A 25,450-nucleotide genomic window follows, 5' to 3' on the forward strand; every position below is an offset into this window, starting at 1 on the left:
TGTAATTCCCAACTTTCAGTTCTCAAAAGCTTCAGAACATTTTGGATAATTGGGAATGGCTCCAACAAAAGTATGACCGTGTGAACCTTAAGATTAAAAATTGAGACAAAAACAGAATAGTTGAGTGAGGGTGCTTTAAGTAAATGGTCATAAACCTGAAGGGCAAAGTCGAGACTGCAGGTTTTCTATATTCAAAGATGAAAAAGCTTTCTTCCAAATACTTCCACTCACACAAGGTTCAACAATCCAGCTAGCAATTGGTCTCACATCAAAGTACCACCAGAGTCCTGTTCAAGAACTGGAAGCAGCAAACTTATTACAGAATCATACAGCACAAAGGCGGCACTTGGCCCATTCTGCCTGTACCAGTTCTGTGATACCCAATTAATCTCAGTCCTCTGGTCTTTCCCCAACGTCTTACAACATTTTTTTCTGAACCTTCCTATCGAAACAGATGCTGCATGCAGTAATTTTTGTTAATCAAAAAAGGGATTTACGACGAAGATTGTTTGCGTTGATAAGTCACAACTCTGCTGACTGCCTGCTGCGGGTGAAAATTTTAACCTGCCAATCTAGCAGATTTACTAGCCCAAACACTGAAAGGTGAACTACTTCAGCGAAAATCTTTGCTAATGTCCTTGGCAAGAAGCCACTGTTTAATGTAGTAAGTAAGTTAGGCATGGGCAAAGAGAAATACACACAGACATTCTGACAAATATACATTGCAAGCAATCATTTTTACCTTCAGTTTTCAGCTGCTCAGCTTTTGAGATGTCTTCAACAGTTGGTGAAGTAGGCACAGAGTCCACAATCACGTTAGGTATCTCCTGTAAATAAACATGGAAAAGAGTGTCACGCATCTCAAAATTCAGCCTTTATGTCAGAGATCAAGGAATCTTAAACATGCTTTTCTAGGGGGAAAGAGACTCAGTTAGGATTTTATAAATGACAGATTAAAAAGACAAATTTCAGCCCACGCAATGTAATCTTGATCCAAAAGCAGAAAATGCTGGAAAATCTAGCCAGCAATTGGAGGGAGAATAGAGCCAATGTTTCGAGTCTGGGCTCTGACAAACGGTCATCCAGACTCGAAACGTCGGCTCTATTCTCTCTCCACAGATGCTGTCAGACCTCTTGAGATTTTCCAACATTTTCTGTTTTTGTTTCAGATTCCAGCATGCGCAGGATCTTGCTTTTATATTAATGTAATGTTGATGCTGGATCCTCTAGTATGCTGGAGGTAATCCAAGTTTTATTCAAACACCACTGCACTTTCAACGTTACATGACTGAACAGAAGGGGATCCAATGAGGAAGGAAACACAGAAACATATGTTTTATTTGGTTTCATGTAACCTCTATTTCACTGATGCATTTAGTTTGTGGATCACACCAGGTATGCAACCACTTGGAAGTCACAACAGCAAAGAGGAAGCGTGAATAAAACAAAGAAAAGCTTACGCCTGGACATGAAGGATAGGGGAAATGGAGGGAGATGTGCAAAATTAGAATATTGTTTATTATCAAAAGGTCATTCAACTGCAATAATTAGTGTTCACAGAATGGTACCATGTTAAATGACTAATACATTTAAAGCATCTTATGATACACAGCTACTAATTCTAAAAGGTCAAAACTGCCAACGAAGTAAATTGGTTAAATGACTAAGGATATGTTTTAAAGCATGTTTTACCTTCCAATTTTTGCCTTCCTATTCTGATTGTGTGGCCCATGCGTCTACAACTGCATTTGCAGCAAGTGGCCCTGAACACAGATTTTACATGACCCAAAACATTAAATAACTGGAGTGACTGCCCCAACTCCCCGATGGATTAAAAGCAGGGAACACACAGATTATGTTTTTCTCTAACTCAGAGGCATGCTTAAGATTACAATATCATGCTTACAACCAACTTAGTCCAGGCCACCAAATAATATAGAGTAGAACTTGCCCACTGTACATGGCTTTGACAGATGCTGTCATTGCTAAAGGGATATGGGAGGAAGAGGGGGGCGGGGGAGATCAGGCTACCGAATTCGATGATCAGCTATGATCAAGATGAATGGCGGAACAGGCTCGGAGGGCTGAATGGCCGCCTCCTGCTTCTAGTTTCTATGTTGCCAAATTTAACACAACTTCCAAACAATTATTATTATTACAATTGCAGCTTTATAAAAGACCCTTGTCAGACCCCACTTGGAGTACTGTGCTCAGTCCTGGACTTGCGGATAGCGAAGAGCATTGTCGGGCAATACAGCAGGACATAGATAGGCTGGAAAATTGGACGGAGAGGTGGCAGATGGAGTTTAATCCGGATAAATGCGAAGTGATGCATTTTGGAAGAAATAATGTAGGGAGGAGTTATACAATAAATGGCAGAGTCATCACGAGTATAGAAACACAGAGGGACCTAGGTGTGCAAGTCCACAAATCCTTGAAGGTGGCAACACAGGTGGAGAAGGTGGTGAAGAAGGCATATGGTATGCTTGCCTTTATAGGACGGGGTATAGAGTATAAAAGCTGGAGTCTGATGATGCAGCTGTATAGAACGCTAGTTAGGCCACATTTGGAGTACTGCGTCCAGTTCTGGTCGCCGCACTACCAGAAGGACGTGGAGGCGTTAGAGAGAGTGCAGAGAAGGTTTACCAGGATGTTGCCTGGTATGGAGGGTCTTAGCTATGAGGAGAGATTGGGTAAACTGGGGTTGTTCTCCCTGGAAAGACGGAGAATGAGGGGAGATCTAATAGAGGTGTACAAGATTATGAAGGGTATAGATAGGGTGAACAGTGGGAAGCTTTTTCCCAGGTTGGAGGTGACGATCACGAGGGGTCACGGGCTCAAGGTGAGAGGGGCGAAGTATAACTCAGATATCAGAGGGACGTTTTTTACACAGAGGGTGGTGGGGGCCTGGAGTGCGCTGCCAAGTAGGGTGGTGGAGGCAGGCACGCTGACATCGTTTAAGACTTACCTGGATAGTCACATGAGCAGCCTGGGAATGGAGGGATACAAACGATTGGTCTAGTTGGACCAAAGAGCGGCACAGGCTTGGAGGGCCGAAGGGCCTGTTTCCTGTGCTGTACTGTTCTTTGTTCTTTGTTCCTGGTCGCCTCATTACAGGAGGGATGTGGAAATGATTGAAAGGGTGCAGAGAAGATTTACAAGGATGTTGCCTGGATTGGTTGGCATGCCTTAGGATAGGTTGAGGGAGCTCGGTCTTTTCTCCTTGGAGAGACGAAGGATGAGAGGTGACCTGATAGAGGTGTACAAGATGTTGAGAGGTATAGATCGGGTGGATTCTCGGAGGCTTTTTCCCAGGGCTGAAATGGCTGCTACGAGAGGACACAGGTTTAAGGTGCTGGGGAGTAGGTACAGAGGCGATGTCAGGGGTAAGTTTTTCCACTCAGAGGGTGGTGGGTGAGTGGAATCAGCTGCCGTCAGTGGTGGTGGAGGCAAACTCGATAGGGTCTTTTAAGAGACTTCTGGATGAGTACATGGGACTTAATAGGATTGAGGGTTATAGGCAGGCCTATATATAAGCCTAGGTAGGTAGGGACATGACCGGCGCAACTTGTGGGCCGAGGGGCCTGTTTGTGCTGTATTTTTTCTATGTTCTATTATTGTCAGCAACATAGTACTTGTATTACCAATTTCCTACATGATGGAGTGCTGAGTCTATACACTAGGTTTCAGTTGATGCTATAGTGCTCAGACATCAGCAAAAGGAGAATTAACCAATGCATCTGGAAGAAGCCATGCAGGTCCCCTATCATGATGAATTGTAAAGGCAAGGCATGGATGAGTGCTTAATTGATAGAAACAGAAACAATGTTTTTGGAATGAAAGCCCACATAATCGATTGAGTAAATATCAAAGTAAAAAAGGTGAACACTTATGAATATTTTTTCTCTCAAATTCAGCTCTTACCTCACCAACAGCAGCCGTGAAAATCTCTGGGAGTGTCTGAGACACAGCAAGATCCTCATTATCCATGGAGATGCTGAATGCAGTCTCTAAACACTGGACCGCAACTGGGGACAAGATCACAAGCCACCGTTAAAATGCGATCATTGATTAACCATTTAATTTTAGTCCACTAACTTTTTCCAACTTAAAACCAAATCGGGACCATTTCCAACACCTCACCTTTTCCCCAGTTACTTAAGTTGCTCAATTTATTTGGCACCCAAACGGTTTTTAATTTGTTCATGTTTGGGTTGTTATATGCTGTACTTAAATACAAGTTAATTTTCTTAATTTTGCAGACCGCTTTAGAAACTGCCTTTTCCCTCCACCTTCAGGTTTATTAGATTTCACTTCCCCATGTTATTAGTTATTTAAGAACCCAATTTTAGCTCTTCACCAATGTTACTCCAAAAGAAAACAAAAATCACTCAACAGCAATTGTAATTCAGGTTACTTATGCATCGGTTTATTTTCTGCCTCTCCCTGTGGGGAGAGGACCTCTATTCAGTGCAAGACAATGCATGGAAGCTATCCTATTGATACCTCAATACACACTCCACCACCGACTGGAATAATGGAATGGACTTTTTCCTGATCCTAAATAATCATGCATAAAAAGTTTTTGGAAATATACAAAACCCTGTTCTCTGGTGTTGAGCTTTAGTGCTCAATTTTAATTCTTCAATTTATAATTCTCACTTCTCTTCCCCAATAAATATTTTTCACTCACCCTCCAAGCTCTCTTGAGCATCTGAAGTCAGATCCCCAGACTGGAGCTGGTCGCGTAAAAACTGAATGATGGAATACGCGAGTCGTTTATTGTCCGTCATTATTGGTTTTCTCGGCTAAATTCAAGGTCAGCACAAAGCACTAAAAAAAACACACAAATGCATCAATTACTCAATTAGACAAGGGTTTCAAAACCATGCAAGTTGAATTAATTTGCACAATTGTCACAAGATACAGCCTCAAAAGGAATTGAAGCAAAGACCATTCCTATAAACACAGCACCTCACTAAATTATTTTGGCGATTAAATAAACAGCAATCTTCATGTTTTCGTCTTGCTTTATACTGCTGGAAAGTATTAGCTTCAAGGATCCTGAACCAACATACAGGAGAAATAAAGAAAAAAATTCAAGCGATGGAAACCAAATTTAAAAAAACAAAAATTATTAGAAATGTATGTGACAAGATGGCACAGTGGTTAGCAATGCTGTCTCACAGCGTCAGGGGTCCTGGTTCAATTCTGGCCTCGGGTCACTGTCTGTGTGGAGTTTGCACATTATCCCCGGTGTCTGCATGGGTTTCCTCCGGGTGCTCCGGTTTCCTCCCGCACTCCAAAGATGTGCAGGTTAGGTTGATTAGCTATGCTAAATTTCCCCTTAGTTGTCAGGAGGACTAGCAGGATGAACACATGGGGTTATGGGGATAGGGCCTGGGTGGGATTATTCTTGGTGCCGGCTCGATGGGCTGAATGGCCTCCTTCTGCACTGTAGGGATTCTATTCTAAACATTTCAGATACTCTGCTATTAGGGTTAATGGGTTGAATGACCTGTGAACCATTCAGAGAAGCAGGAATGACTTAAATCATTTAAAACATCGCAATAAGGCAAAGAAGACGTAAAAGAACAAGATGAGACAAACAATGATCAATGTTATTTTTACTCTCTACGCATATTTGTTAAGTCGAATGAGATAATGGGGTGGAGGGGGGGGGGGGTTGAATTGATAATTAGGAGAAATGGAAAAAGTAATTGTACAGTCATTACATTTTTCAATAAAAAGTTTTTAAAATGTATTATGAGACGCACTGGAAAGGCATGGAGATTTGGCAAGAAATAGAAACAATAAAAGCTAGAAACACATGGCAAGGTCAGCCTGTTCCAAAATGAGGGAAAAGATAAAGGCTAACCACTTTCATTTATATAGCACCTTTAATATTAAAAAAGTCCCAAAGAATTTCAGAGAGAGCACACCTACTATTAGCTGTGTAAGGAAGGGACTAACACTTACATTACAGTCACTATTATAATGCAGGAAAAGCAGAGGCCAATTTGCACACAGTTACACAAACAGCAACAAAATAATGACCAGGTCATTTTTTAAAAAATGATGTTGGTTGAGGGTTAAATCTTGGGTAGAACACCAGACTAGGAGGTCCTGGCAGCTGAAGGTTATGGTAACCAATGGCATGAAACTTGAAATGATATCAAAACAGTAAAAACTAAAAATGCATGGCAGAGGTTGTTGGAGATTATAGAGACAAAGGTCAGGGCATGGCCGTGAAGGGGTACAAAGATGACTGATTTTTTTTCATAGCCATTGGTAGACTATGAGCCAACCAACACAAGTCAATGAGGACGTGACCATGAGTGATTCAGAGATAGAACAGCAGCGTTATTGACCAGCTGACGTGTGGAAGATGAGAAGATGGCCAGGAGAGACCAAAATAGCTGAATCTCAAGGTGACATATGCATGAAAGGAGGTTTTTAACTACAGTCAGGAGGATGTGGAAGATTTTACAGAACTGGTACCAGACTGCCTTTGTATTGGAGCAGACAGCAGCTTAGCTAGTCAACTTGGATCAAACTGAACCCAAGGCTCAAGAAGTCTAATTCACTTATGCAGCTTATCCCAGAAGGGGGGTGGACTTGGTAGGAAGGGTACAGATTTACAGTGGGGGGCCACAGATGTGACGCAAGTTCTCTATGTGGCTCAACTGGATATTGGACAAGCAGTCTGACAATGCAGTGGAGGGTTTGAGAGAAGCCATGTAGGCAGAGCTGAATGACACAAGTCAGCTGGAAGCAGAATCCTCTGTCAAAGGTGTTCCCATATGAAAGATTCACAAAGCAAAAATCAACTACCACCCGACAGATATGAATGGATTCATGCAGTTGCAGATAAAAGTGACCACAGGTGAAATTATTATGCTAATACTCAGACCTGAAGGTTTAGGAAGATGATGACATGCAGTCGATAGGATGTGTGTCGTGCTTGGCAAGGAGAAATGTAGAAGATAAAGAGAGAGAAGTCAAAGTGTCACTCACTCAGTGGAATGGAATGGAACCTGACAATTTCCAATTGGTATAACCCAACATTACACTGGATATTGCTTTACCCCATTAAGTTCTTTAGGAGATTCACTGCCCATGAGAGAGTGCATCCAAGATTCTACTGACAGAATGCGAAGACAAACTTCTGCATGGCTCGCCCGTGGCTCTAACTAAATGAATGCCGATGTAAAAACACCTTTTAAGAACTCTGGTATTCTAGATACACCAACAAAAGGATACTTAAAAATGCTCACTTCATCCTTCACCACAGTTATTTAATAAAATATGAATAAACCGAAATAATTGTATGCAAATTCAATCCAAATATTCAGAAACTGCAGAAAGTCAATATCCATAACATGTATTTATAGAGGGAACACTAGCCTCATTGCCAGGTTTAACTTTCAATCAAATTAATTCAGATTTGCCCTGTATTCCTGAGGTTAGGTTTCAAGGAGTTGTCTCTCTAATTATCCACTGAGAAACAATAATTCACTTTAGCTCTCCATTGAATGATCTTTGTTTGCTGAGAGGGGAAAAACAGGAGTAAATCAATTACAACATATTTTAGCTATAACAACGCTAGAATGGAAAGAAGGGCAAACTCAAATATAGCAAGTCCAAATGCAGCCTCCTCTCTCAATTTCTTCATTCGATTTATTACGATGTTCCTGGAGCACGCAGAAGGATAAATCATAGCCTCCTGATTGCATAATTTATTTTTATTAATTTAGTTTAAATAGTAAAGCTTGCTTTTTAAATTTAGAATAAGTATCGTGTTTGTGACAATAACACAAAGGCTCTAGATGATGCATTAAAAGCTGCAACACCAATAACGTCACTGAAAAAACTGCTACCGCCCCCAAGATTTCTCCTAGTTATTATCCTCTTAAAAATAAACGTAGTTACCAAAGAAAAGATATTTCTGACGTGTGTAAGATCCCTGAGTTCACAATAGTAGAATAAAAGTGAAAGCTTACCACACAAATTAGTAATACTAAATTATCTGACACTGGGAAAATTAGAAAAATATCAGTAGCGGGGGAATTCTGATTTTTCCAGAAACATTTGCAAATGCACATATACATTTATTTTGGGATTGATAACTTTATGATTTTATGGAGGAAGGATAGAAAGAAGTTATTTTATTGCCATTATTTACTCTTACACGCTCTGACATAGAACAAAAAGTCTAAGATCTTTGCAAGGTTTTAATCAGGCTAGGGATATGATGGGTTTAACATAAAAGTATTATACCAAGAAACTATATATAAAATAGAATTTGATTAATAATGCTTATATGAATCACAAGAATCCAATATTCAATTAGCCTCACCTTTACTCTTGCCTTTAGGATTTAGTTGCATTTATAAGAATAGTCAAGCACAGTTTATTCAAATAATGTAATGTATAACACTGATGATTGAGGTGCTTTGTTAAATGAAATTGAAATTTAATAATAGCAGATGACATTAACAACTAAAGCTTTACAAGTCTTGTGCTACTGGTCTTGCATGTGTATAAACCTGGCTAGTGTTATGACCTTCCCTCCAAAGGGGGATGTTCACCGATGATTACACAATATTCAGCACCATTCGCAACTCCTCAGATACTGAAGCAGTCCATGTTCAAGAGCAGATCAGAGGTGAGTAACTCACCTCCTGACTCCCCAGAACCTATCCACCATCTACAAGGCACAAATCAGGAGTGTGATGGAATACTGCCCACTTGCCTGGATGGGTGCAGCTCCAGCAACACTCAAGAAGCTTGACAGCATCCAGGACAAAGCAGCCCGCTTAATTCGCACCAAATCTACAAACATTCAGTCCCTCCACTACCGACACTCAAGTAGCAGCAGTGTGTACTATCTACAAGATGCATTGCAGCAATTCACCAAAGGTCCTTAGACAGAACTTTCCAAATCCACGACCACTTCCATCTATAAAGGACAAGGGTAGCAGATAAACGGGAACACCACCACCTGCTAGTTCCCCTCCAAGCCACTCACTATCCTGACTTGGAAATATATCACCGTTCCTTCGCAGTCGCTGGGTCAAAATCCTGGAATTCCCTCCCTAACGGCATTGTGGGTCAACCCACAGAACATGGACTGCAGCAATTCAAGAAGGCAGCTCACCACCACCTTCCCAAGGGCAACTAGGGATGGGCAATAAATGCTGGCCAGCCAATGACGCCCATGTCCCATGAATGAATTTTTAAAAATTATGCTGATTCTGGGAAATGGTGCGATAGCTCCCATAATTTTCACAGTTAAAAACCATCCTTAACCCTGTGGCAGACCAGTTGGCCTACACCTAGGTAATAGTCAGATTCAGCAATAGAAACACCTAGCATTGGTGCACAGATGTCACTGCCCTGGAACCAAAATTAACAGGCACTATATATAGTTTTAGATGCTTCCTGCAGGCCCTTAACTTTGAGCTAGGTTGTGTGGTCAGATGGTAAATTAACAATGAACAAACATCTGCTGGATTGTATGACACAGTAATGAGGCAGTAGCTTCTCACTTCTGAACCCAAGTTCAAATCCAGCCCAGGCGACTGGGACAAAGGTGCATTCTGCTAACTGAGACACTGCTTTCCTTAATATGGCTGTTGTACGGATCTACAAAATAATTCCACTTGAAAGTAATTTCTTCACAAAGTATCTGTGATGCATTTTGGGGAATAGAATTACGGTGACCTAAATGCTTCCCCCCCCCTTTTTCAAACTTATCCATAAGGCGACAAAAGCACATCTCCAAAGGACCATCCCAAAGTACAATACAAAAACACAGCCAGGGCGGTACCCTGGGACACTAGTCCACACGCGCGCACATTCCCGCCCCCCATACCGTGGCAAATTCATCTAACCAGCATGTTTTGGATTTTGGAGAAAACCCACGCAGACACTGGGAAAATGTGCAAACTCCACACAAACAGACACGCGGGGCTGAAATTGAACCTGGTCCCTGGAGCTGTGAGGCTGCAGAACTATCAACTGTGCTGCCCAGAAGCTGAAATAATATACAGTATTTTTCAATCACAGGGTAAAGCTGGGAATAAAAACAAAGCAGATCTGAAATAAAAACAGAACGCCAGCAGTTCTGGCAGCATCTGAGGAGATAGGATAGTTAACATTTTGGATTCAATCTAACTCTTCAGAACCGAGAGGAGAGGTAGGAAAGTGATAGTTTCGTGCTGTTGAAATGGGGGAGGGGGGGGAGGGGTGCAGGTGGAGCAAAAGTGAAGGTCAAGGAAAGGGTAAAGGGCAGAGGAAATTAAATGATAAAAAGGTGTCATGGAAGACAAGGAAGTGGTAATGGTAGCATTAAAAACACAAAGCACTAGTCCAAAGAAACTATCAATAGCTGAATAAAGGTCAGTGCTGTCTGAAAGCAAAACTCATGAGAACAAGATACAGATTGGCATTTGGGGAAGAATATTCAAAAATAGAGGCCTGAGCTCATGGTCTGAAGTTGTTGAACTCAGTGCTGAGTCCAGAAGGCTGCAAAATGCCAAATCACTTTCATTTTCCACACTTCATACCTGATCCATCTCCAACACTTCCCTTCCCTGACTTCTCTGTCTCAATTTCTGGTGATAGACTACCTACCAATATTAATGACAAAACTACTGACTCCCACAACTACACTGCCTCACACCTTGCTTCCTGTAAGGACTCAATTCTATTATCCTAGCTTCTCTTTCACATCTGTTCTGATGTTACTATCTTCCACAATGGTTTCTAACATGTGCTTCCTTTTTACCTTAGCCAAGGATCCTCCCCTACTGTGGTAGACTGGGCCCTCAATCATGTCCGGCCCATTTCCTGCACTTCTGCCCTTATCCATTCTCTTCCCTCTCGGAACCACAATAGGGTTATCATCTTCATTTTCCACACCACTAGTCTCCATAATTCAAAGGATTATCCTCCATTTCCACCAGCTCCAGCATGATGCCACCAAACACATCCTCCCCTTGCTTCCCATCAGCATTCCCAAGAGACCGTTCCCTCCACGACACCCTAATCCACTCTTCCATCACACCCATACCTCAACACCCTTCCCATAGTGCCTTGCTATGCATTCACCCTTTACTGAAAAGTGCAGGGTGACAAATTTTGAGAGGTCTAACAAGGTAAGGGAATACACAATGAACATTAGGACGCTAGGAATACCAGAGAATCAGATGGAGTTTGGGGTGCATGTCCATAGTCCCTGAAGGCAGCAGGACAGATAGATAAGGTTGTTAAGAAGGTATATGGAATATCTGCCTTTATGAGCTGAGACATATATTATAAGGCACGGAGGTTATGATGGTACTGCATAAAATGCTCATTAGGCCACAGCTAGAATTCTAGTCACCGCACTATAGGGAGGATGTGATTGCACTAGAAAGGGTGCAGTGCAGATTCACCAGGAATGTTACCTGGGCTGGAGCATTCCAGCTAGGAAGAGAGGCTGGTTAGACTGGGGTTGTTCCCCTTAGAACAGAGATGGCTGAGAGGGTTCTTATTGACGTATATAAAATTATGATGGACATAGATAGGAAGAACCTTTCCCCCTTAGTAGAGGGCATTGAGTTAAGCAACTTCACACCGTGAACTCTGTTCTCCATTTTGAATTGCATCTCCCAAGTGCCATTCTGTATCTTCTCATTTTTGCTTTCAGACAGTTCTGGCCTTTGCACTGCTGCCTCACAGTGCCAGGGACCCGGGTTCAATTCCGGCCTTGGGTGACTGTCTGTGCGGAGTTTGCACGTTCTCCCCGTGTCTGCGTGGGTTTCTGCCCATAGTCCAAAGATGTGCAGGTTAGGTGGATTAGCCAAATTAAATTGTCACGTAGTGTCAGAGGGATTAGCAGGGCAAATATGTGGAGATAGGGGCTGGGTGGGATTGTCGTCGGTGCAGGCTCAATGGGCTGAATGGCCTCCTTCTGAAATGATTTACTCTGCTATTAACATGTACTCTGGACCAATGCTTTGTGTCGTTAATAGTATCACCACCATTTCCTTCGCCTTGTGTTCCATGACATCTTGCCGTTTAATTTCCCCTACCCTCTAACCTATCCTTGAAGTTAGTTTTCATTCCACCTGCCCCTCCCTCTTTTTCCAACAGCAATACCCATTGCATTTCTACCTCTCTTCAGTTCTGAAGAGTCATGTTGGACTCAAAACACTATCTCTGCTTCTATCTCCTCAGACGCTGCCAGATGGGCTGAATTTTTCCAGCAGTTTTGTTTTTATTTTAAAGCTGGAAATATAGAGGTTAGTCAGCAGCTGTGGAAGTGAAGGTCCTTCAATATTTTGCTCCAAACTGATATCCAGTTGCAAGGATCTGGAATGCATTATTTCAATGGTGGCAGCAGGTTCAATAGGATTCAAAAACAACAAAAGCAAAATGAAATTACTGCTGAAGTGTAAAGTGCAGCACAGTAAGACTAACTGGGTGGATCATTCCAAAGGGTTTAATGACCCAAATGGCACTTTCCATGATCTAAGATTCTGTGCACGGGATTTATTTTAAAATGTAAAATTGCTGAAAAATACTCTGATTAGTTCAATAATGATGCGGAGATGCCGGCGTTGGACTGGGGTAAGCACAGCAAGAAGTTCTTACTAGTTCAATAATCACAGGAAACTCACATACCCCTTTTCCCAAACTATCAACTTCAATACGTTTTTATACTATGACCCTAATAATCACATGCTTTGAGAATAATAACATTCTCCAGAATTATCAAATCACCAACTAAAGGTTGTAATCCTGTAGCCTTGACAGGTTGAAGGATATGCTGGCCTTGGAAAGGGCCCAGAGGAGCTTCACAAGAATGATTCCTGGAATGAAGAGCTTGTTGTATGAGGAACAGTTGAGGACTCTGGGTCTGTACTCGTTGGAGTTTAGAAGGATAACGGGGAATCTTATTGAAACTTACAGGATACTACGAGACCTGGATAGAGTGGACGTGGAGAGGATGTTTCCACTAGTAGGAAAAACTAGAACCAGAGGGCACAACCTCAGGCTAAAGGGATGATCCTTTAAAACAGAGAAGAGGAGGAATTTCTTCAGCCAGAGTGGTGAATCTGTGGAACTCTCTGCCGCAGTTTTGTTTTTATTTTAAAGCTGGAGGCCAGGTCATTGAGTGTCTTTAAGACAGAGATAGATAGGTTCTTGATTAATAAGAGGATATGGGGTTGTGGGGAAAAGGCAGGAAAATGGGGATGAGAAAAATATCAGCCATGATTGAATGGCGGAGCAGACTCGATGGGCCGAGTGGCCTAATTCTGCTCCTGTGTTTTATGGTCTAAGGGGGTCCTGGAAGGAAGGAAAAAGCTGTCAAAATGCCACTTGTTCCTGACCAGATCTCCCATGGACTAAACTGCATTATCCGCCAATTACCAAGAAAATTCATTAAGAATTACATTTTAACTTGAAAATTCTAAAATGTTTATTTCCCAATAGTCTTTAATAATAAAGTGTATACAGAATATTTACAAACACAAATACACATACCTGTATGCTAAGCCCATTCCAAGGGCTACGAATCGTCTGGGCTAAGCTTGTAAATAAAATAACTCAACTGACATTGCTCCACAATAACAGCTGCCTTGCAATACTATGTTCGAAGGTCATTACTGACAACCAGCTTCAGCCAGGTTTACTCTGATGTAGGCCTTTTCAGAACTTTTTTCTCTAGTTCAAGATCACTTTAAACTTGTCCTGTCACCACCCTCTTCTGCCTTCCACCATGATCCCATGTAATTTAATCTCTCTTTCCTTCTACTCCATCACAGTCATTCCCTTTTGTTCTTTCTGGTATCTCCCCACCTCTGTACTTGGTACATCTCAAACATTTTCCAGTTCTGAATGACATTGACCCAAAACGTTAACTTTGTTTTTCCTTTCCGCAGATGCTGCCCGACATGGTGAATAACGCCAACACTTCCTGTTTTTATTTTAGATTTCCATCTGTGGTATTTTGCTTTTGTATTGGTTTCTTCTAACTTCCTGGTTTGAGTGCCAACATCCTTACTCCTTTGTGACATTTTTGGGGTACAATGTAAAGGAAAACTACTGTGTTTGATGCCACGTTTCAATTACCATTTTAAAATATTTATAGCTATTTATCTCTGTATAATGTTCCTGTGAAATGTCTTGGATTGTTTTACTATGTTGAAGATGCTACACAGTTATAATAAGTTGTTGTCACGGAAAATGTTTCCACTAGAAGGGGAGACCAAGATCCGAGGGCACAACCTCAAGAGTAAAAGGGATGACTCTTTAGAATCGAGATCAGGAGGAATTTCGTTAGCCAGAGGGTGGTGAAGATAGATAGGTTTTTGATTGGTAAGGGGATCAAAGGTCATTGGAAAAAGCAGGAGAATAGGGTTAAGAAACTTATCAGCTATGATTGAATGGCGGAACAGACTCGATGGGCCAAATGGCATAATTCTGCTCCTATATCTCATGGTCTAAAATTAATTGGGAAGCTCAGCCCCAACCTTAGTCTTTTGAATCCAAAGAACTGCTATGAGATTATTTCCAAAACACTTCAGGAATAAAAAGTCTTTCAAAAAAAATTCTTCCCTAGTGAAACTTGATGACATTTTGATTTCAATTTCTGTCTTGCTTATTCAAAATTTTATGAAAGGCTCGAGCTTAAATTCAAACATTAAGTCATAGATCAAAATTAAACAACAGTCTGCTGGAACAAAATCATTATATTTAGTCACACAGGAGTATGTGGGAGTGTGACTGACAGATTGCATAGCAATAAGTGCTCACTTCATTCAGCTCACATGGAAAAATGTTTCCAAGAGACACCAGAAACTTTGCTCAAAGTTTTATATATAAATGCTTGTAGAAGACTTCATAGAAGAAGATTTCATAGAAACCCTACAGTGCAGAAGGAGGCCATTCGGCCCATCGAGTCTGCACCGACCACAATCCCACCCAGGCCCTACCCCCACATATTTACCTGCTAATCCCTCTAACCTATGCATCTCAGGACTCTAAGGGGCAATTTTTAACCTGGCCAATCAACCTAACCCGCACATCTTTGGACTGTGGGAGGAAACCAGAGCACCCGGAGGAAACCCACGCAGACACGAGGAGAATGTGCAAACTCCACACAGATAGTGACCCGAGCCGGGAATCGAACCCAGGAGCTGTGAAGCAGCAGTGCTAACCACTGTGCTACCGTGCCGCCCTCGCACTAGATGATTTATGCACAACCTCGTAACAGGGTGGGAAACGTAATATTCACTTCGTAGTACATCGGGTAAGGGATATAAATATGTTGACACGGAAACATTATGTGGGTTGCTCATCAAATCCATCATTTTCACACTACTTTAGAAATGGAATGCCCAAGACCATTGGGAAAAAAAATAGACCACCTTTATACACACTGGCTCATTTGCCAGGAATAAGATTTGCAAAATGCTAGTTTTAAAACTTCCAAGATTGCATTGCGCTATTTGACTAAAGAACAATAGAATTAGTTGTGAACTGTTCTAGTTTTAAAAAAAGTGACGGTAGGCTGAAAGACCTCCAACCGTGTTATAAATTTCCACTGTCTTTCTTAGCTGAGGAACACGCCAACAAGTGGAGCCTGTCATGATAAAGCTATCCTAAAGAAAGCTTCATACTGCTCAGTTTAACACTTAAAATCCTGAAAACTGTTTTTTTTTGTTTTCAGCTACCAAAATATCCACTTAAAATGATAATATCAATGAATTGTTAGCTGTACTCATTCAAAAATGTATAAAGGCAAAATAATATGGATGTGAAAAATTTGAAATATAAACAGAAACAGAAAATGCTGGGAATACTCGGAAGACCAGGCTGAATCTGTGGAGAGAGAAACCGGTGTAATGTTTCAGGTTGGTGCAATGTAAACTTTCTCTCTCCACTTACCCTTCCTGGCCTGCTGAAAATTTCCAGCATTTTCTGTTTCTACAACACAAAACAAACACTGCTACCAATGTTTTAGGTGTGAGGACAGTTAGCTACTACAGAGTGAGACTAGCAAGTAATTTAAATCAAGAGGTTCATATGGTTACACAGAATGTACAAAGCCATTTGGTCCAACCGGTTCCTGCCATGTTTACGTTCCACATGAGCCTCTTGACACGATTATTTATCAAACCCTTTCCCCATAACCGTCTATTCTTCTCGCCTCCATTTGTTTCTCTGACTTTCCCTTCAATGCATTATGCTATTCATCTCAATCACTCCTTTTGGAGCAAACTCCACATCTCCCTTTAATTGAACTATAGGTGTGAAACTCAGCTGATCTACAAATTTCAGTAGAACTCAGAATTAGTTTGCTTCCCACCAGGATTTAAAATAATTAAATGTCTGTTCCGAATAAGACACATCTAGAGAGACAGAGGCAGTTTCGTTTTAAAATAACTTTGTCCTAAAAATATATGTTTATTACCATATTGACCATTAAAGCTTGAAGCACAAGACAGGCCCATTATCAACACAACTGCTGCTGTTCTATATATGTAGCCATCCACCTCACAGGATCCAATGGTTAGAAGCAAAAAAGATAAAGCTGTGAGATCTGTAACCTTGCCCTGATTGGTGAAGGGCACATATCCAAAATATTATGAGCTTTGTTTTCCAGAGAGATGTCCACTGACCACTTCTTGATATTTTCTGATTATTACAGGTATTTCTTGTTCATTCATGGAAAGGGAGCAGGGTTGATGCCATTTTGCAATACAAGCCAAACAGCTACTTTATATTTTCTTTTCACCATTAGGTCGAGGCAAATTCTTGCAAAAACCTATGTCTGTTAACAATTGTGACAGATGTGTGTGACAGCATACATGACAAATGTGAGGTAATGCATTTTGGAAGGTCTAATACAGATAGGAAATATACAGTAAATGGCAGAACCCTTTGGAGTATTGATAGGCAAAGGGATCTGGGTGTACAGGTACACAGGTCACTGAAAGTGGCAATGCAGGTGGAGAAAGTAGTCAAGAAGGCATACGGCATGCTTGCCTTCATTGGCCGGGGTATTGAGTTTAAAAATTGGCAAGTCATGTTGACGCTTTATAGAACCTTAGTGAGGCCGCACTTGGAATATAGTGTTCAATTCTGGTCGCCACACTACCAGAAGGATGTGGAGGCTTTGAAGAGGGTACAGAAAAGATTCACCAGGATGTTGCCTGGTATGGAGGGCATTAGCTATGAGGAGAGGTTGGAGAAACTTGGTTTGTTCTCACTGGCGTGACAGAGGTTGAGGGGAGACCTGATAGAAGTCTATAAGATTATGAGGGGCATGGACAGAGTGGATAGTCAGAAGCTTTTTCCCAGGGTGGAAGAGTCAATTACTAGGGCATAGGTTTAAGGTGCGAGGGGCAAGTTTTAAAAGAGATGTACGAGGCAGATTTTTTTTACACAGAGTGGTGGGTGCCTGGAACTCGTTGCCGGGGGAGGTGGTGGAAGTGGATACGGTAGTGACTTTTAAGGGGCGTCTTGACAAGTACATTAATGAGATGGGAATAGAGGGATATGGTCCCCAGAAGCGTAGGGGGTTTTAGTTCAGTCGGGCAGCATGGTCGGTGCAGGCTTGGAGGGCCGAAGGGCCTGTTCCTGTGCTGTAATTTTCTTTGTTCTTTATGAGTTTCACATAGATATGAAATTATTTCATTAGGTTTTTGTTGTGAACTAAATCAGTCTCACCATTCCAATCTAAGATTGGAACCAAGATTCAGATAACTGTTCTAACTCTTTGCGTGCTATTCCTGAGGCTTAGGACTTCTCCAGAGGAACAGTTCAATTTGATCCTATTATTTTCTATCCAACTACATCAATGGATGACTTATGAAAGTTTTTTTCCCCTGACTTTGTAATCGCCATTCATTGATACAGGGGCAGCGCAGTGGTGAGCACTGCTGCCTCATAGCGCCAGGGACCTGGGTTCAATTCCCGGCTTGGGTCACTGTCTATGTGGAGTTTGCACATTCTCCCTGTGTCTGCATAGGTTTCCTCTGGGTGCTCCGGATTTATCCCGGTGCTCTGGTTTACTCCCAGTCTGAAAGACATGGTTAGGTGCATTGGCCCGAATGGGCGCCGGAGGGTGACGACGAGGGGAATTTCACAGTAACTTCTAATAAATAAACTTTACTTTAGCAACAATCTTAAAATTACTGTAGGACTGCAATGATAAAAAGGATTTGATGAGGAAGATTAGTGACAACATTGAAACACACTGAAGCTGCGTGTGGTATGGAATGGTAGGAAGGGCAGAGACAGTATTTTTCCACCCAAGGAGGTTTGGAGGAAGAAGAAAAGCAAACCTACAGGCAAGCAACCAGAGTTTGCAACTTCCTAGTTGCAAAGGTCTGCAGTAGATGAACTGTTTATTGAAAGGTTGCCCAGTCAAAAACACACCAAAGCAAATATTTTACAACTAAAGCCAACATGACAAATGCATTTTCATACTGAGGAATGCTCTGCCACATTGGCTCCAGGTTTTTTTCCTCTATCCATCCTACATCTTTCTGCAGAGCTAGTCCAGAAAGGCACAGTGATAAAGAGGGAGTGTAACAAATACTGGGATAAATTAAGAGTAAGTGAACAAAATATGAACAGTAGCCTGGAAGCCTATTCTATTAAGCTTTATAAAAGATATTTTGAGGCTCAGTATAATTCTGTACCAATAATTGTGACAATTACTTATATATAGGTAACAGCAGATGGACTGCAGCTGTTCAAAAAGGTAGCTCACCACTACCCTCTCAAGGACATTTAGGGGTGGGCAATAAATGCTGGCTTCGTGGGCGATAATGGTATAGTGGTAAGCATAGCTACCTTCCAAGCAGTTGACCCAGGTTCAATTCCCAGTCACCGTCTTGATGGTTTATTTAGAACCTCATGCACAACTTCCTATGCTTTGCCTACGGCCAAATAGTCTGAAAACACCTGATCTCGGAAGCTAAGCAGACTCAGGCCAGGTTAGTACTTGGATGGGAGACTGCTTGGGAATACCAGGTGCAGCTGGCTTGGATCCTGCTGTGCCCTAGTGGGCTAGGTCATTGAATTGGTAAACCACATGCTTAGATCAGTGCTTTGGGGTCTCTGGCTTGAATCTCACCACAATAAATGGTAAAACACCCTCGAAAAGCTCAGTGCCGTGGCTTAGTGAGTAAAGCACACGGCTAATAAACAAACAACCTCAAGCTCGATTCTGTGCATTGTCTCTGTCTGCTTGTCCAATGCATTATGGCCTCTGGTTAGCTCAGATTGTTAGAGCATGGTGCTAATGACACCAAGGTCATGGGTTCAAGCACTATACTTGCCCAAGAGGCATGTTTAGTTGCAATTCTTGAATGGTTAATATCACACCACTTTGAATGAATAAAACAAGCGAGATTTTGGTAGATTTTTAAGTATATTTACAATTAAGTGGTAATGTTTTACAGATGCAGTTTTGACTCATGATTCTTGATTTTCTTTGCTGTTTTAATCAACAAACAGACTTCTCCAAATGTGACAGAACTGTCCAGATTCTCATCAGGAAGTAACATGATACATCTGGTGATCGTTAATTCCTGAAAACCTCTGGGGACATCAGATTATGAATTTGAGGCAAGAATAATTTTCTATATTATTGAAAATGAAAACTTGCATTTATATAGCATCTTTCACAACTGAAGGAATTCTCAAAGCACTTCACAGCCAACTAAGTAATTTTTGAAGTGTTGTCACTGCTGCTTCATGGCCTTTTGGCTAAGAACAAGCATCAGATCAAGGGCAAGATCAAGTGCAATGCCTTTTCTTGTCAGCTTGGATCTTGTATGTCTCTCTCGTGGAGACCATGAATTGGATTCAATTTGAATTGGTTTTTGAAGCAAGCAAGGACATGGATTACGGGTTTGTCCGCTTTATACATTGGGTTTGTAAAGAAAAGTAATATAAGAAACACAGTCACCAATTTTCTTTCAATAGCAAGCTTCCACAATGGCACTGTGATAATGACTAGGTAATCTTTTTCTTTGATGTGGATTGGCCAGGACACTGCATATCTTTCCTGGCTCTTGAGAAATCCTTGCTCAGATGAGACGACCAAAACTACACACAATATTCCAGGTTTGGCCTCACCAAGGCCCAGCAAGACATCCCTGCTCCTGTACTCAAATCCTCTCCCTATGAAGACCAACATGCCATTTGCCTTCTTTACTGCCTGCTGCACCTGCAGCGGCTGGTGTACAAGGACACCCACATCTCATTACACATTCCCCTTTATCCACATTATACAGCATCTGCCATGCATTTTCCCACTCATATACCTTGTCCAAATCACATTGAAGCATCTCTGCATCCTCCTCACAGTTCACCCTCCCATCCAGCTGTGTCATTCTGAAGGGGCTTGACATGGTAGATATTAGGAGCATTTTTCCTTGTTGAGGGAATTGAGAACCCATTTTAAATTAAGGGGTCTCCCATTGAAGATGGAGTTGAGAAGAAATTCCTTCCTTCAGAGGGTTATTAACCATTGGAATTCTCTCCTACAGACAGTGGAGGTGGTGGATCATTGGATAAATTCCAGGCTGAGTTAGAGAGGTGTTTGGTTTACAAGAGAATTGCAGGTTATGGAGGAAAGTAGAACTCAGGCCAAGCACATTATCAGCCGTGATCTTATAGAATGGTGGAGCAGGCTTGATAGTGAGTGGCCTATTCCTACTCCTATTTCTTGTGATCTTACTTTCATCCTGCAGTATCTTTTCTCAAGAAGCAATTCTTTACATATGCACAGAAAACCTGAGTGCTGGCAGGCTATTTGGCTTTTGAGTACATCACATCTTAGATGGATCCTATCCTGACCCAACATTTACACTTTCACACTTTGCAGTGAGGGGAAGGATCAATGGATACTTCCAGATTCTTTACCGATTTTCCCACTAATTTTGTAAGGATTAGTTAATTTACTATGGCAATCAAACCAGTGATCGGTATGGCTCAGTTTCATTAATGGAAATAGCTTCCATGTTTTAATATGCATCAGATCTCCTACAGTGTTGCTGAGTAAAACAGTTAATATGTGTTTTCACAGCAAGAGCAGTATACTGTGCAATGCACAGTGCATTGTTCTTCCAGGCTGAAGCCAGACTTAAGCTGGCAGGTCATCCAAAAAGACTTTAAAAAGCCTAATTTCTATAAGTCAACAGAACTGGAGGTGAATTTAATTGTTTGTTTGGGGATCTTTTCAAGTTGCAATGTATTTGCTAATCTATCTCAGAAGTTCCTAACATTTTATGGTTGTTTGATGAAGTGTGTTTAACAGCTTAAAATAAGCTGGATATCACAAAGGATAAACACAGCAATCATTGATTTGATGTTCTAGATTTTTTTATCAATGCTACATAGCACTGATTCAGAAATATCACCAAAAATCAAAGACAAAAATGCCTCATTAAGAATAATAGCAAATGAGAACAATTTAAATCAGAGAAAAGCATTATTATAATGGATTTCATAAATGGTTATGCAAACAAACAAAAATAAAGCTTGAATTATTGCGGAAATGACACCAACTGTTCAAGTGTAGGAAGTGAGTATAGAGCTACCAAATGCTAAATATCTTTGAATTCATAATCAGTTTGCATCTAGACCATGCAGGACCATGAAGTAGTGATCCCCACCCAAATTTCCTTGTCTACCTCCCACTATGTTTTCCTGTTCGTGGAATGAAAAATCAGGTGAGTATGCTGGGAAAGTCAGTGTTCAGATACAGCATGCAATAAAAAAGGCAAATGGAATGGTGTCATTTATTTTGAAAGGACTGGAGTATAAAAGTAGAGAAGTGTTGTCGCAATTGTATAGAGTGCTGGAGAGACCACATCTGGAGAAGTGTCCAGTTTTGGTCTCGTATTTGAGGAAGGATTTGATGGCTTTGGAGACAGTTTGAGAAGGTTCACCGGATTGATTCCGGGGATGAAAGGGTTGACAGATGAGGAGAGATTAAACAGTTTGGGTTTATATGCGCTGGAGTTTAGAAGGGTGAGGGGATCTGATCGAGGTATATAAAATTCAAAAAAGGAACTGATAGAGTAAATGTAGACCAAATGTTTCCTCTTATGGGGCAATCCAGAACAAGAGGTCACAGGTACAGGTTGAGAGGTGGTAAATTTAAAACAGATGAGGAAGAACCACTTCTTGCAGACGGTGGTGAATTTGTGGAACTTACTGCCCCATAGCATGGTGGAGTCGGATTCATTAATTGGTTTCAGGAAGGAGTTAGATATATTTCTGATTTTAAAAAATGGGTTAAAGGGATATGGGGAACAGGCATGGAGGTGGATTTGAGACCAAGGAGAGATCAGCCATGGTTTGTATGAATGGCAGAGCAGGCTCAAAGGGCTGAATTTACTTACTTTTGCTCCCAATTCCTCTGTTCCTATGAAACAAGGTTATCCCTTCCTCCATCACAGTGCAATAACAGTTAATTTCCCTGACTAGGGATAGAATTAGGATTGGGGAGAAAGGGTTAAACAAACAAGAGGAGTCTGGTCTGCTTCTCAGTAAGGCTATTGACAAATTCAATACAAGTCAGTAAGCATTCTTTAAACAATAGACAGATAAATGTAACAAAGGAGGCATCAGAAAAGAAAAATCAATGTGTAGAATAAAGGAACTGAAAGGGTTTGGAAAAAAGAATATGAAAATGAAAAATCACAAACAGCAAAGAAGAAAATCAGATGTACAATAAATTTATATCTAATGCATGAGATAATTTTTATCAGTGCAAAATAAATTTTGAAAACTTATCTCTAACAAGTTTGTTTAAAAGGACACTGCTATTCTGCCTGTTGCAATTGACTGTACGAACCCTAGAATAGGAAGCAGAATATATCTGTCTACATTTTCTGTTGCCTCAGCAAAGCAGCCAGCATAATTAAGGACCCCACGCACCCCGGACATTCTCTCTTCCACCTTCTTCCTTTGGGAAAAAGATACAAAAGTCTGAAGTCACGTACCAACCGACTCAAGAACGACTGCTTCTCTGCTGCTGTCAGACTTTTGAATGGACTTACCTTGCATTAAGTTGATCTTTCTCTACACACTAGCGATGACTGTAACACTACATTCTGCACTCTCTCCTTTCCTTCCCTATGAACGGTATGTTTTGTCTGTATAGCACGCAAGAAACAATACTTTTCATTGTATGTTAATACATGTGACAATAATAAATCAAATCAAAAATCAAATCAATCCCCAGCACACACATACCTTTAATATGCCAATTAACAAGAAGTGCAGTGCTATCCCATGTTCATACCTTGTCATGTAATTATGTAGGGCAAGCAGCCCAATTCAGACCTTTCAAACAAAAACAGAAAATCCTGGAAAAGCTCAGCAGGTCTGACAGCATCTGTGGAGAGAGAATAAAGCCAATGTTTCAACTCTAGATGACCCTTTATCAGGGCACCCGGAGGAAACCCATGCAGACACAGGGAGAACGTGCAATCTCTGCACAGACAGTGACCCCAAGCTGGGAACTGAACCTGGGTCCCTGGCGCTGTGAGGCAGCAGTGGTTACCACTGTGCCACTTAGTCTCAGTTCTTTCAAAGCTGGACTGTGCTTGAAGGGAACATCTCTATTCTGGGCAGTAAATGTAACTTCAGGGAACAGTAAAACAGCAAAGAAACAGCTGATAACTCAATAAGAATTAAGTGTCCTTATACCATATTGGTCCCAATACACCATTAAAACTACTGAATTATCACCCAATTTTTACCTACTCTTGGAAGGCATGTCAGTGTCAGCAGAAGAAGGGCCGTGCAGATCTCTGCGAGGAATATGCCACATTTCACCAGATGAAACAGTCATACATGGGAAACACAAGCCGGAGTAACACAAGGACAGAACATTCCAGCTTGGGCCTAGCATCCCTGAGCGCCTCCTCACTCAACACTTAGCCGTCAGTGAAATAACCCAACTTATAGGAGCTAAACCGTAACTGTCCCTTGTCAGTAAACCCGGAGGTTCATGCCGATTTCCTGGCATTGGCTCCACACGATCCTCATGGAGAAATATTCCCTTTAAACTCACCGTTTTATGACACTAAATACGGACACCTGCACCACCAAACTCGGCACTTCTCTGCGCACGCGCCGTCCGGGAGTCACGGCCGGATCGGACAGCGCATGCGTCATCCGAGTGTCACGGCCGGATCGGACGGCGCGTGCGTCGTCCGAGAATCGCGCACGCGCCGTCCGGGAGTGACGGCCGGATCGTACCGCGCATGCGCTTCTCCACGTGTTGCCTTTCACAGTTGCATGGGATTCATTTTGCGCATGCTCCGACCCAGGATGTGGAGATGCCGGCGTTGGACTGGAGTGAACACAGTTCACAACACCAGGTTAAAGTCCAACAGGTTTATTTGGTAGCAAATGCCATAAGCTTTCGGAGCACAGCTCCTTCGTCAGATGGAGTGGATATCTGTTCTCAAACAGGGCACAGACACAGAAATCAAGTTACAGAACACTGATTAGAATGCGAATCCCTACAGCCAGCCAGGTCTTAAATGTACAGACAATGTGGGTGGAGGGAGCATTCAACACAGGTTAAAGAGATGTGTATTGTCTCCAGACAGAACAGCTAGTGAGATTCTACAAGCCAGGGAGGCAAGCTGTGGGGGTTACTGATAATGTGACATAAATCCAACATCCCGGTTGAGGCCGTCCTCATGTGTGCAGAACTTGGCTATCAGTTTCTGCTCTGCGCTGTCGTGTGTCGTGAAGGCCGCCTTGGAGAACGCTTGCCCGAATATCAGAGGCCGAATGCCCGTGACTGTTGAAGTGCTCCCCACAGGGAGAGAACAGTTTTGCCTGGTGATTGTCGAGTGGTGTTCATTCATCCGTTGTCGTAGCGTCTGCATGGTTTCCCCAATGTACCATGCCTCGGGACATCCTTTCTTGCAGCGTATCAGGTAGACAATGTTGGCCGAGTTGCAAGAGTAGGTACCGTGTACCTGGTAGATGGTGTTCTCACGTGAGATGATGGCATCCGTGTCGATGATCCAGCACGTCTTGCAGAGGTTGCTGTGGCAGGGTTGTGTGGTGTCATGGTCACTGTTCTCCTGAAGGCTGGGTAGTTTGCTGCGGACAATGGTCTGTTTGAGGTTGCGTGGTTGTTTGAAGGCAAGAAGTGGGGGTGTGGGGATGGCCTTGGCGAGATGTTCGTCTTCATCAATGACATGTTGAAGGCTCCGGAGGAGATGACCTCCGAATACACAGGATCTGCTCGGATGAGGAGGATCGCAACAGACACCTCCAGACGCTGAAAGATGCCCTCATAAGAACAGGATATGGCGCTCGACTCATCGATCAACAGTTCCGACGCGCCACAGCTAAAAACCGCACCGACCTCCTCAGAAGACAAACACGGGACACGGTGGAC

General features: G+C 42.0%; 1 protein-coding gene across 12 annotated transcripts in view; it reads right to left on the minus strand.

Annotated features, from left to right (window-relative positions):
• LOC144479672 (small glutamine-rich tetratricopeptide repeat-containing protein alpha-like) overlaps positions 1-24,213 on the minus strand; it is a 38,499-nt gene extending 14,286 nt beyond the window's left edge. For 2 of the 12 annotated variants that reach the window (XM_078198680.1, XM_078198674.1), the window contains exons 1-6: positions 24,101-24,170; positions 23,278-23,419; positions 23,082-23,177; positions 4,694-4,833; positions 3,925-4,028; positions 743-827 (exon numbers count right to left, since the gene is read on the minus strand). In XM_078198680.1, coding sequence (XP_078054806.1) covers positions 743-827; positions 3,925-4,028; positions 4,694-4,793 — 289 coding nt within the window. In that variant the 5' untranslated portion in view covers positions 4,794-4,833; positions 23,082-23,177; positions 23,278-23,419; positions 24,101-24,170. Of the gene's footprint in view, positions 1-742; positions 828-3,924; positions 4,029-4,693; positions 4,834-22,876; positions 22,989-23,081; positions 23,178-23,277; positions 23,420-24,100 lie in introns of those variants that run through there. The other 10 variants (XM_078198678.1, XM_078198672.1, XM_078198681.1 and 7 more) reach the window with 8 other exon arrangements.
• Between the last annotated feature and the right edge of the window lie 1,237 nt (positions 24,214-25,450).

This window comes from Mustelus asterias, chromosome 26 (assembly GCF_964213995.1).
Source record: "Mustelus asterias chromosome 26, sMusAst1.hap1.1, whole genome shotgun sequence".
Taxonomy (NCBI): Eukaryota; Metazoa; Chordata; class Chondrichthyes; order Carcharhiniformes; family Triakidae; genus Mustelus; species Mustelus asterias.